General features: G+C 51.7%; 1 protein-coding gene across 1 annotated transcript; it reads left to right on the top strand.

Annotated features, from left to right (window-relative positions):
• The first annotated feature begins 647 nt into the window (after positions 1–647).
• On the top strand, positions 648–12,509 carry KRT82 (keratin 82). The gene is made up of 9 exons (XM_033117676.1): positions 648–1,133; positions 2,940–3,148; positions 5,576–5,636; positions 6,313–6,408; positions 6,768–6,932; positions 9,525–9,650; positions 11,262–11,482; positions 11,709–11,740; positions 12,265–12,509. Exons 1-9 carry the CDS (start codon positions 729–731, stop codon positions 12,507–12,509), a joined length of 1,560 nt encoding a protein of 519 aa, XP_032973567.1. The 5' UTR covers positions 648–728.
• Positions 12,510–12,970: the final 461 nt, after the last annotated feature.

Here is a 12,970-nt window from a genome sequence, read left to right as displayed (position 1 = left end):
CTGAGGCCTTTCTGGACTAAAAAGCTCCTGGAGACAAGATCTATGTCTGGAGCCTATGACCTCAGGAGTCCTAGTGGGGCAGGGTTCGCTGAGCCAGAGCCAGCACCCCACCTGGCCTGAAGAGATGCAGGGCCCAGCATGCTTAGGGAAGATTCTCCCACCCAAAAGTCTCCCTCACCCCCCGGGAAGTCCTAGGATCACCTAGGAGCTCATGGAGAGCACTGGGGCCTGGAGCATCTGCAGAAGCACATAAAAACAGCCTTGAGGAAACAAAGCAGCCTCAAGCATATCTAACTTGGCCTCTAATCCCAGGGCAGCCAGGGAATATAATTCATGCTTCAGTTCCTATAAAATGGCGTAAAGTCCCAACTCTCCCTTTCCTTGAGGCTGAGCCACTGAATATGCCAAACATATCTGTCTGGTGATGAAACCCTTTCATAACCCCAGTAAACAAGGAAGATGGACACGTGAGACTTTTATAGTGACCACCAGCACTGACCATTGGCTCCTTCTCTCTGCCCTTTGCTACCCTAATTATCCACTGGGTACTTAGAGCTGCCAATCTCCCAAGCTCATAATCCTGATTTAATGGTGATTGGGGGGGTTGACCCAGCACAGCCCTCCATCCCCCCACCAGATAAAAGGGTGGGAGCTGAGCTGACTTGATAGTTCTCACCTCCTATTCTCCCCACCAGGGCCTGCCTGTCTTTCTGCCTCTCTCTCCTGCCATGTCGTGTGGCTCCTTTCAGCAGGGCTCCAGATGTGGCAGTCGGAGCTTCAGCTCATGCTCAGCCATCCTCCCCCGGATGGTCACCCACTATGCAGTGAGCAAGGAGCCATGCCAGCCCAGGGATGGCAGGGGTCTCCGCATCCTGGGCTGCCTCGGCTCACGGAGCCTGTGCAATGTGGGCTTCGGGAGTCCCCAGGTTGCATCCAGGTGTGTCCTACCTGGTTTCGGATACCGATTGGGGGCTGCCTGTGGTCCTTCTGCCTGCATCACCCCTGTCACCATCAATGAGAGTCTACTGGTCCCACTCGAGCTGGAGATTGACCCGACCGTGCAGAGGGTGAAGAGGGATGAGAAGGAGCAGATCAAGTGCCTCAATAACCGCTTTGCTTCCTTTATCAACAAGGTAAGAGGGAGGGTCCAATGGTCCAGGACCATGGGATGCAGAGAACACCTTGTGTCTGACCCGAGGGAGCAAGAAGAGGCTGACAATAGAGAAGCCTCGGTTCATCTATTGGTCTCTCGGCAGTCCATGACCATTAATCCTGGAAAGCTGGTTAGATCAGGCTCGGCACAAAACATTTCTGTTTGCTGGTCTTTTTTTTTTTTTTTTTAATATGTCCTCTCTCTCTGGATGTTATCTGATAAAATCACCAACATTGCCTGAGGTCAGACTATAAGAGGAACTTTCAAAGCAATGATGGATATTGAAAGGAACAACCTAAAAGACAGAGAACTGCCCTTCCTGATGAGGCTTTAACTATAGAGCCCCTTTCTGAGTGCCTAAGCTGGCGAGACCCTTGCGTCTGGAGGCCAGAATGGGAAATGTGACCTTGGCATTTGCCATCAGCTTAGTCTTGGGATGAGGAGAAGATGCAGCAGTTAGAGCTAAGGATAAGAGGTGGTCATGGCCAAAGTCTTATGTCTGTCAACCCCCAAGCCACAGCTCTGAAAGCCTTCGGGGAAAGGTGACCTGTTGCCTTTGGAAGGCCCTGAACTGGTTTGTCACCCTCAGCGGCTTCTGGGCCTGTCCCCATACCCCAGAAAGTCTCATGGGGTTAGAACATATGCCAAGGGCTGAGCCGATATTTCTGGTGACCCCAAGATTTAGGGCAAGGAGTCCTGGGCTGGAAGTCAGGACCTCGGTGTTGGCTGCACTCCTGACTGTTACCCTGAGGCCCTGTGCAAACTACTCACCTCTCAGCCTCAGGAACCCTGCTGCCCAGAAGGGAAAGAAGTTACGATAGTGGGAAAATTAAAGGAGGTAATACAGGCAAACATGCTCCACATGGGTACTTGTTTTAGCACATGGGAACTGTTACACTTACAGTTTAATTTCGAAAGCTCCCTGAGTTCTGGTTGTAAACTCATTTTCACAACGTGGGCCCTGGCTGTCAGCAACACCACACCACCCTCTGGAGAGCTCCCTGGTGAACATGGCCATTGACCAGAAGTCGGCAACGTTACTTCCTCCGCGGTTTTCTTGAGAGACAATGCACAGTATGGAAAATCCCAGGGGCGAGGACTGGCGACCGCGTTCCCTTTGCCAGCAACAAGCTGGGTGACAGTGGTCAACTCACTCCACTTCTCCTAATCTTGGTTTCCAAGCCACAAAAATGGAGGAGCTGGGCCAGGAGCTCTCCACATTACTGTGACAGGGCCTTTTTTGGATGTAGCCATGTAGGCGGGGGCAGAGTTGGTGAAAAGATCTTCAAGTCCTGGGACAGAGCCTATGATGTGACCTTCTCCCCGAAGTGTCCCTGGGCTGTAATCGAAAAAAGCCTGACTCCTCTCAGGTATGAGAGGAGTTAGTATAAAGATCTGTAAAGTTTTTCCCATGCACAGCCCCAAGTAGGAGCTTGAGGGAAGAAAGCAAGGCTTAAAGGGATGGGTGGCCCGGCCAAGGTTACAAGGCTGGAACCAGGCAGGTAGGCAGGGTGGGAAGGAGGACCTGTGCCAGGCCTCATGGGGCAGCACTCTTTCCATTACAATGTGCAAACCCTGAGTGGTAGGTGGGTCCTTTACGCTCCCCAAGGCAGGGGAGACACAGAGACATAACCTCAGGTGCCAGTCTACGCAGAGACCCTAATCTGTCAATTTTAGCAAAATCGCAGCTGTGTGTCAGTAAAGACAGCAGAAACTGATGCCACTGCCCCCACACCATTGGTTCCCAGGGTCCCAGCTGCCAATGACACTTCATTCTTGGCTGCAGGTCCGTTTCCTGGAGCAGAAGAACAAGCTGCTGGAGACCAAGTGGAACTTCATGCAGCAGCAGAGGAGCTGCCAGAGCAGCATGGCGCCCATCTTTGAGGCCTACATCGGCACGCTCCGGAGGCAGCTGGACTGTGAGGCCGGGGACCGGGCTAGGCTGCAGTCGGAACTCTGCAGCCTCCAGGATGCGCTGGAGGGCTACAAGAAAAAGTGAGTGTGCTCCACCTTCACCCTGCCAGGGGGCCCAGGGTAAGCTACTATCTGGCCCTCAGCATCCCCACCTGTAAAAAGTTTTAGGGAAGCATAAAACGATGTCATTAGGTGATAGAACAACTAGGTGGGGTAACATAGGCAGAGCATCTAGGATACTGCCTACGTGGCACAAAGTAAAGCTCTGAAAGGGCGGATATGCCTATGTCTTCCTTTCCCTTCCCGCCGCCCTGCCTAAGGAAGGCCCTCACCCTTCCTCTCAATGTAAAACGAAATCTTTTCTCCTGTCATTTCTGCATTTCAGGGCTCTGCTCCAAACCACCTGTTCTGCCCTATGTTCCACCAATCCCTTTGCATTTTCTGAACCACTTTTTATTCCCCAAACCCTCTTCCCTCCAAGCTTTTGCTCCCCCTGTTCCTTCTTCTAATAAGTCCCCTCTCGGCATCTCTTCAAATCACATCCAGGCTAATATATCCACATTTTCTCTTACCCCCTGACTTCTGGCTGTGCCAATCCTCCATTCACAGCTGGAAATCATCAGCCCGTCTCTTTGACAGGTTCTCTGTCTCCCTTTCCACTTCTTTGTGGTGAAGGTTCTGTAGCCTGCTAGACTTGCAGCTCAGACTTGACGCACAGTGACAGAAGGTGGTTGATAAGCACATGTTAATGACAAGCTTGAAGGCTAGTAGATCCAGTGCTTACAAGAATTAAAGGCTCAGATAAATTGCCTCATGGTCCTAGGTGGGCCTCTCCCAGCCCAGGGTTCCAAAGGAGAGCATGTTGGTAGGAGAGGGTTGACAGAGACACAGTTCCATTGACAATAAACAGTGTGACTATGCCAAGAGTCATGGTTCATAAGGAACATGGGTCAGCAGAGTGGAGCCACATGGGAAACACTCATGGTGATTATGCCAACCACAAGCCTCCTCATGGCTGATGGAAAGGGCTGGCTCCTTCCCTCAAGATGCCCCAGTCCAATAAGCATAGACCTCTGTGTCCACACACCAACAGCTACAAGGTGGCACAGGGCAGAAGGGGACAGGAATTCTAAGAGAGTGAGAGTGCAAAAGGAACCAAGGAAGGCTTCCTGGGAGAGGTGCCATTTACTCCGGGTCTTAAAGGATATGTTTCATTCTGGTTGCTTCTTATAAAAGAGGAGTCCAAAGTCGACCCTGGAAAAGGAGAAGAGACGGGAACAGGTGACAGGAAAGGGCCAGAGTGTGCCAAGTAAGAGGGGACGACTCAAACAGACTGTGACAGGTGAGATGTGACAAGGTCATGAGATGCGTGAAGGCCAGCTCTTTCAGCAGGAGTAATGCCGTTTCAAGGGGTAAGACACAAGGTGGCCAGGAGACATGGCTTGCAGTTCAGGATGAGGACTTTGGACTTTAAAAGTGGGACGATAGGAGAAGGATGTGATTGGGCGGTATTTTAACAAGCAGAGCCAACACTTGCACAGTCCATATCCTACGCCAGGCCTAGGGAGCTTTGCAGATATTAACTTATGTGATGTGTTAACTCCTAACAGCCCCACGAGGCAGGACCAGTGTTATCTTCACCCTACAGATGATGACACTGGGACACAGAAAGACCAAGTCACTTACTCAAAGTCATACGACTAGCACATGTCGAGCCAGGATTCAAACCTAGGCTGTAGGCTCCAGCGCCCAGTGTCCGTGCTGCAGCCAAGTTCTGCTGGAAGAAGGAAGGACGGGCATCAGGAAGCCCAGTGAAGCTTTTAAGGGATTGATGTTGCTCTTCAAACTGAGTCATTCTGGACAAACACCGTGGCCTGAGTCTGTTGCTTGGCGGGGCAGGGGCGGTGTGCAGGCAGTGAGTGGGCGAGGAGCTCCCGTGGAGCCTCGAGGAAATAGCTGGGCTGTGTCGATGGGTCTGGTAAAGTGGGTAATTGCTACCTCTGTAACTGAGCTGCAGGTGGGGGCCAGGCTCAGGTCTCTCCTGGTAAGGAGGGCACAGGGTCAGCTGGGATTTCAGTGACCGCAGCCAACTCTCAGAACAACTCAGAAAAGACAGCTGTGCCAGCAAAAGGCAGCCAGCGTTTTGCCACCTTCGCAGAGGAAACGACCAGATGAAGTGAGCTTCCTTAGCAGCAGGAAAGAAGGAAAGACACCTTAAGCAGGGCTTCCCAGAGGATGACCCCTCATGGGAACAGGCTGACAGAGATTGGGAGGGGGGTAAACTGGCAAAGTGACCAATGAGAGGCTACAATAGTAATCATCTGTCCCAAATGGCTGGAGGCGTTAGAGGTGTCCAGAGGCAGAGGATACACCTGGTGACTCCTTAGGGCATTCAGTCAGTGAGAGGCAGATTGGCACCCCAAAAGCCCCCTCCCTCAGGCCTGATACCAAGACCCCTTCTAAGCCCCACAAGCTGATTAAAACATTTTTTCCTGTCCATTCCACCAGATATGAAGAAGAGCTGTCCCTGAGGCCCTGTGCAGAGAATGAGTTTGTTACCCTGAAGAAGGTGAGGGAAGATGGCACAGGGAGGGAGGAAGCGCCCTGAGTTGGCCCAGCTGGCCTCGGGACATGCAGCCCCTGCACTATGTCCAAACATGCCTGCAGCCCACCCACCTGCAAAAGCGTCTCTCACCCCTCAGATCCTGGTGACCCTGGGAAAGAGGAGGGCCAGTGGCACACACCATGTGCTAAAGGGGAGTGATTGATCTTACCTCCACCTGCCTGCTCACGTGGCCAAAGCGAGTTAGGAATGTGTCTACACCTGCCCAAGAAGCTGGAGACGTGGCTAATGCCCAAACAAAAACAAAACAAAAACTCTGACTCAAACCCCAGAAGATGAAAACCATCACCATGATTCCTCAGACAGATAGCTAGGTATTTCCTGGCCCAAGGCTCACACAGTGAGCTCTGAGAAACTTCATTTAAGGCTCCTTTAAACCCCGCTCCCTTCAGATCCTTTCCCAAGAAGGTGACAGGCCCAGGTGTGGGATCTGGGGCTGGAGACCCCTCCCTCCATCTTTGGCTTTGTGACCCCTTCACTTTCACATGGGCTTAAATGAGGAAAAGTGGGTCCCACACCTGCCACCTGCCACCAGCTTGCTGGGAGTGGCCCAGCTGGCAGAGGGGTGGCCCTCCCATGCTCCCCCAGCCCCAGGTTATGGCTGTCACTGCTGTGCTTGCAGAATGTGGACACGGTCTTCCTGATGAAGGCTGACCTGGAGACCAACATGGAGGCTCTGGTCCAGGAGATCAACTTCCTGAAAGGCCTGTATGAGGAGGTACCTGTAGCCGCACTGTCCATAGGTGGTAGAGCCGGGGCCAGTTCTGTGAGGGTGATGAGATGGGAAAGCTCCAGCGCAGTGGGTACATTTCAGGGCAAGCAGACTGCAAAGTGAGCATGTGAAGAAATCAGTGTGGGACTGCTGGTTCTCAGGCAGTGAAAGCCCTCGGAAGTTGGATCACCCAGACTTTGGCTCTTGGGTCTCTGTGTAACTAGAGGGTGGAGGACGGAGAGCAGGTTGGTGATGGAAGGCCCGGGACAGCTATGCAAAGTCCTGTGTAAAGCTGCTATGGAAGGTCTAAGCAGTTTCTCCCCCTTTATCTTCAAAGAGCTCACCTGTCCTCACCCCTCCCCTAGGAGATTTGCCTTCTCCGGTCTCAGATCTCAGAGACCTCCGTAATTGTGAAGATGGACAACAGCCGTGAGCTGGATGTGGATGGCATCATTGCTGAGATCAAGGCCCAGTACGATGAAATCGTCAGCCATAGCAAAGCTGAAGCACAAGCCTGGTACCAGTGCCGGGTGAGAGCCGGGTGGGGAATGGAGGCCCCAGACCACTCTCCCCCAGAAAGTGGGTGAGGAGCTAATGAGAGAGTCATGCCATGCCACAGAGACAGGGAATCCCAGTAACCCCCGCCCCTGTTGTTTCTGCCAGGCCCCAGGCCAGGGGCCTGTGGAGCATGTGGGAGTGGACCTCACAGATAGCTCAGGCCTACCATCAGGATGCCAGGGTGCTCCAGCTTTATTCACCTGCAGACTGCCTGGAAGTGAATTCAAGGAATTCAAGGAATACTAACTGGCAACAATGGCAAACAGGGCTCTGGGCTTCACGGCTTCGGAGGAGACTAATAGCATGGAGTGGGTACCAATGGTGCAGCAAAAAGGATGATTAAGGGGACCCAGACTTGTGTAATTAGGGGCTTGCTGGGAGGGCAGTTGGTGTCCCCAAGGGCAATTTGGTTTAACAAAGAGTATCATTTCAGTCTCACCTGCCCTATCTGTGAAAGGCACCATGCATCCACTCACTCACTCACTCATTCATTCATTCATTCATTCAGCTGTTTCTTGAGCATCCATTATGTGCCAAGCACTGTTCTAGATGCTGAATTCCAGCCAGGAACAGAGCAGACAGTAATCCCTGCCTTTGTGTCACTTTCATTCTAGAGGCAGGGGCAAGGGAAGGACAGACAACAAGCCAGACAAATAAGTACATGTATGTTAGATGGTGAGGCATGCTATGGAGAAAATAAATCAGGGTAAAGCATAGGGAGTCTTGTGGGAATACAGTTTTAAATAGGGTGTCCAGGGAAGGATGGCCTTACTGAGGTGTGTGTCACCACGAGGATACTAAGAGTCAGATCGTCCCTGTGCTCAAGGAGATTATAGTCTGCTGGGAGACAAACATGTAACCCAATCACACAGAAAAACCAGGCAGCACGAAGTGACTGCTAAGGTAGAGCATCAGGCCAAGGGAGTATGACGATGGAAAGAAGAAACGTGTCAGGGAAGACAGAGGCATTGGCATTTGATCTGGAGCTCAAGGCCGAGTCTGATTTCTGTAAGCAGAGCATGGGGTGGCGAGGCAGGGGGGAGCGTGTGTTGGCTGAGGGGCGGCAGGGGCCAAGATGCAGAAACACGGACGTGAATGCCTGGTGTGAGGCACCATGTAGGAGATGCTGCTGGAGGGGTGGCATGGGGCCAGATCAGCCGATCTGCAGAGCTGAGCTGAGGACTTTGGACTCTTTTCTGAAAGCAATAGTTATCACTGCCCAGGGATCGGGGGTGATCAAAGGTATCAACCTTGGCCTGGAGTCAGTTCCCAGTGACTCAGTCTGTGGCCCACCTACAACAGGTTTCACCACATCTGGCCCCCCTCTCCACTTGCTCTCCTGGGCCACCCATCGGTCAGGTGGACTCAAGGAAAACAACATCCGTTACCCATCCTCTTCAATCAGAACCAGAAAGACAACTCTATTATTTAAGGATTGTATCTAGCTGTGAGAATCAGAAATTTTAAAAAATAGTTAAATTCAGCTTTCACATTTTTCTCAAGTAACTTGAAGCACAGGAATAGACTACCCACAGATGACATGGGAGTTCTGTGTCACCATCAGAGACAGAGGCTCCTTTTAGCTTTTTATCTGGCCATCCTTGGTACTGCTTTGTCCTCATGGTTGCCTCAGACCCCAAGACAGCTGCCTAACACCAATCTCACACGCTCATTCCAGGCCAGAAGAACAGGGGGTAAAAGAAACGTGCCAACTGAGTCATTCCCCACCTCAAAGAGCTTTCCTGGAAACTCTATCCAGCAAGGGCCATAGGTCTCCTTGATGAGAAGAAGGCTGAGCAATATTCTCTTACCTGGGTTCATTGCCACCCCCCAAAAAAAGCAGAGTTCTGTTTGAAGAAAAGGAGAATGGATATTGATTAGGCCACTACAGGCTTTCACACAATAACCAAAGAACCAAAGAGGCTTTTGTGCTATATCTCTTGTTTTACAGTTTCTATGCAAAATGTTCCCATCCATTATATGCAGAAAACTTAAGTTGGCTAATTTTGAAAAAAATCTATATATGTCATCTATAACACACTATTCAGAGATTGGCTTCAGGGTTGGAAGGTTAAAAAAAAAAAAAGTGTTAAGCCAAAATAGGAGGTAACATTGCATTTTGTTTTCCGTTGTTTTGGAGGAGATATACAAACATACTCACCCTGGGGGCAGACATGGTCTGTTCACAGGCCTTGGTCTGTTCATCATCCCAGGCTGAGCACGGAAAATCCTTCTGAGGTCCAAGGATATCTAAAGGAGAGGGAGCCCTCAGGCTCTGGGGAAGAGAGAAAAGGAGAAGACACAGAACAGCTGAAACAGAGAGGGGAGCTGGGAGCTTGGAAGAAAATTTAATAAACTGACCGTTCAGAGTTGGGGGGTGAGAAAGGACTAAGGAGCATCACAGAAAGGACAACAAAGTTGACCAGAAATGGAAAAAGGATGGGGAGCAGAACAACTGTAAAAATCCAGAGAGCACCTGAGCCAGGAAGTCACAGGAAGAGAGACTTGGGACAGTGAGGTGCCACGGCCGGGGCACTGGGGTTCTGACCTCTAGGTCCCCGCAGTATGAGGAACTGCAGTCGACTGCTGGGAACCACTGTGACAACCTCTGCGACTACAAGAATGAGATCCTGGAAATGAACAAGCTGATCCAGGAGCTGCAGCAAGAAATTGAAAATGTCAAAGCCCAGGTGAGGCCAGAAAGACCTTGTTCTGAGGGCCCATCCCAGGCTGACCCACTGCCTGGTTGTGCGGGGCGGGTGCACACTCCCTGGAAGTGCTGTGGACGAGGGAATAAACTTGTGCTGCCTCGACTAAGAGGGCATAAGACCTTTCTACAAAAGAGCTGACCAACAACAGGAGGACCAACCTCGGGAAATGGTGAGGTTCCCAACAGAGGCCAGGCGACCTATTGTCAAAGATGAAATAACAAGAGTTCTTCAGTAGATGGGAGCATAGGAAAAAAAAAAGATGGTCTCCATGGTCCCTTCCAACCCAAAGACTATAATTCTATGATTCTGAAATTCAAGGTGACTCTGCAGAGTTCATAAAATCAAACCTATCCTAGTCTCCTATGCTAGGGAAGACCAGACACTTAAAATCGATTAGCCCAAAAGAAATTGCTCGGCGTATCTAAGAGAAATGCTCAGATCTCCTTAAGATGTTATAGACAGGAGAACTGGTCCCCGTCCCCAGAGGAACCAGATGTCACAATCCTAGGATGAAACCTACAGCAGATTTGAGTCTGTCATATAAACAAGATTGTAGGACAAGCTCACTCTTCACCCTGTGTCTCCTTTACGCTGTACGCTGACACTATGTCACGCTCACCACACTTCTGACACCAGATGTGTGGGTTTTTTCCCACACCAAGTAATGCTGCCCCACCAGGTTGGTGTCATACAATCAGAATTTAACTCAATTCTGATACTATCTGCCTAGAGATACTGTCAGATCCCACAGACTAAGGGCTGTTTTACGAGTTCCACAAGACTGCCCCACTTCAGATGCCAATCAAAACTCCAAATTGTCACCTGAGCTTCTGCCCAATCTGCTGTAAGTTGGAACCCCGCTCCCCAGGTTCGATTAATTTGCTAGAGCGGCTCACAGAACTCAGAAAAACAGTTTACTTACTATCTACCAGTTTGTTATAAAATGATATGATAAAGGATACAGCTGAACATCCAGATGAAAAAAAGGTGTAGGGCAAGGTGTGTGGGGGGGTGCTGAACTCCCACGCCTACTGGGCACACCACTGCTTCCGCATTTCCACACGTTCACCAGCCTGGAAGCTCTCTGAGCCCCGTCCTATCGGGAGTTTTACTATTGGGGGGCTTCCTCACGCAGGCAGGCTCGATCACCATCTCCATCTCCAGCCCCTCTCCCCTCTCTGCAGGATGGGGGCGGGGGCTGAAAATCCCAAGCCTCTAATCATGGCTTGGTCTTTCTGGTGACCGGCCCTCTCCCAGGCGTTATCCAAAAGCTCACCCAGGGTCACCTCCTTAGAACAAAAGATAATGCTATCACCAAGGAAATTTCAAGGAATTTAGGAAATCTGTGGCTGGAAGTGGGGTCAAAGACCAAATATTGGAACAGAAGATGCTCCTAGTACTTTTATTACGTGGGAAATTACAAGAGTTTTAAGAGTTTTGTGCCGGGAACCGGGGGCAGATACACACACACACACACACACACACACACACACACATTTTTCTGTTATCTCACAATGAGCATGTTCTCTCTATTCTTCTGACAGTCAACCTAGGGCTCCCCAATAATGTTTTCTGTGCCCTCTTCCCCAGCGCTGCAAACTGGAGACCGCAGTGACCCAGGCGGAGCAGCAGGGCGAGGCGGCCGTCAGCGATGCCAAGTGCAAGCTGGCCGAGCTGGAGGCCGCCCTGCAGAAGGCCAAGCAGGACATGGCCTGCCTGCTCAAGGAGTACCAGGAGGTGATGAACTCCAAGCTGGGCCTGGACATCGAGATCGCCACCTACAGGCGCCTGCTGGAGGGCGAGGAGCAGAGGTTAGTCAAGGATGGGCCCCAGGTGTGCATACTCTCCTGCCCTCTGGTTGCTGTTTCTGCTATTGCCCATCCCACAGTCATGGAAAATCCAGAACAGCACACAGCCACGGGCCCTTCTCGTGAACATGGTCTGTGGTGCAGGCAGGAGAAGGAGGGTACCATGCGCCGAATGACCTTGTCCTCGTTGATGCCATTACCTCCTGTCTTCTTTTTCCTCTCACCCCAGGCTCTGTGAAGGTGTGGGGCCCGTGAATATCTGTGAGTACATGCATAGTCCCCAAGGGCTCTAGGGTCGTGGGGGCTGATCAACCCAACATAGACACAGCACCCCTGCCCAGACCTCGGCATGCCTACCACCCCCAGTATGCCAGGGGCTTCTGGTTGGAGGGAGAAGCTGTCCTGTAGCACTACCCAAGTCTTTGGGAGTCAGAATGAGGAACAGAGATGCAGCACGGTCCCAGTGCTTCAGGGCCCAGAAGCTGCAAGGAACCATACTAACCAGGGAAGGCCTTTCTGGAGAAAGAGGATTTGAAGCAAGCTCAGACAAGCAGAAACTGAGAAAGGGTGAAGCAGAAGCCAAGGCTCTGGGAAAAGAGGAGAAGCACGTGGGGAACCTGTAAGCACTTTGTGGCTGGTGTGGGAGACGCACAAGTTGGTAATTGGGATGGGAGAGTCCTTGGAGGTAAGTAGCAGCAGGTGGAGGGCAGGGCCTGGCTGAGACAGTTAAGGGCAATGCCCTTAGATTCACACAGGGCCCTGAGCCTCCCTTCCTGTTCCCACAGCCGTGAGCAGCTCAAAAGGTGCTGTCTTGTGCGAGCCATGTGTGGTCGGCACGCCCATGCTGAGGACCGACTGCCCAGGGGGCGGCACCAGTGTTTTCAAGAGCAGTGGGGCCTGCAGCTTTGTGGGCACTGGTGAACTCTACATCCTCTGCGGGCCCCAGGGGCTCCTGGGCTGCGGGAGCAGGCAGAGCTCCAGCATGAAGCGAGGGGCTGGGAGCATCTCCTCCTCCTGCCATAAGTGTTAGCACTACCCCACTGGCTGGAAACCCAGGGCACAGGGCACCATTTTCCAGCCTGGATGTGGCCCGTGACTACTAGGGCGGAAGACAAGGAGATTCCAAAACCCCACATTCCTGTTTGACCGCAGGTTTCTCTTGGGTTTTCACTGGGAGCCGTCCCTTAGATCCATTCCTATCATCCAGAGTCATTTTTCACTTAGCTATGTGCAGAGGGGGTCTGGGGATAGGGGTAGGATGCCCTACCCCTACCCCTAAAGAAAGAGAATGCATCGCCCACGTTCCCTAGACGGCTGACGGTCAGGCCCTCGTGTGGCCAAGAGAATGGCGACAGCCACCAACCACTTGTCTTCCAGATAAAAAGTCCAAAAGGGCACATCACAGTTCTGCTTTGGGGATTATCTCATAGAAGTTTCCCCACAAAGCCAGCATCCCCTGATCCCTGGACATCCCCCACGTCCCTTATCTCT

Source organism: Rhinolophus ferrumequinum, chromosome 10 (genome assembly GCF_004115265.2).
Source record: "Rhinolophus ferrumequinum isolate MPI-CBG mRhiFer1 chromosome 10, mRhiFer1_v1.p, whole genome shotgun sequence".
Classification (NCBI taxonomy): domain Eukaryota; kingdom Metazoa; phylum Chordata; class Mammalia; order Chiroptera; family Rhinolophidae; genus Rhinolophus; species Rhinolophus ferrumequinum.
Note: the sequence above shows the minus strand (reverse complement) of the source record. Positions and strands in the feature narration are given on the sequence as shown.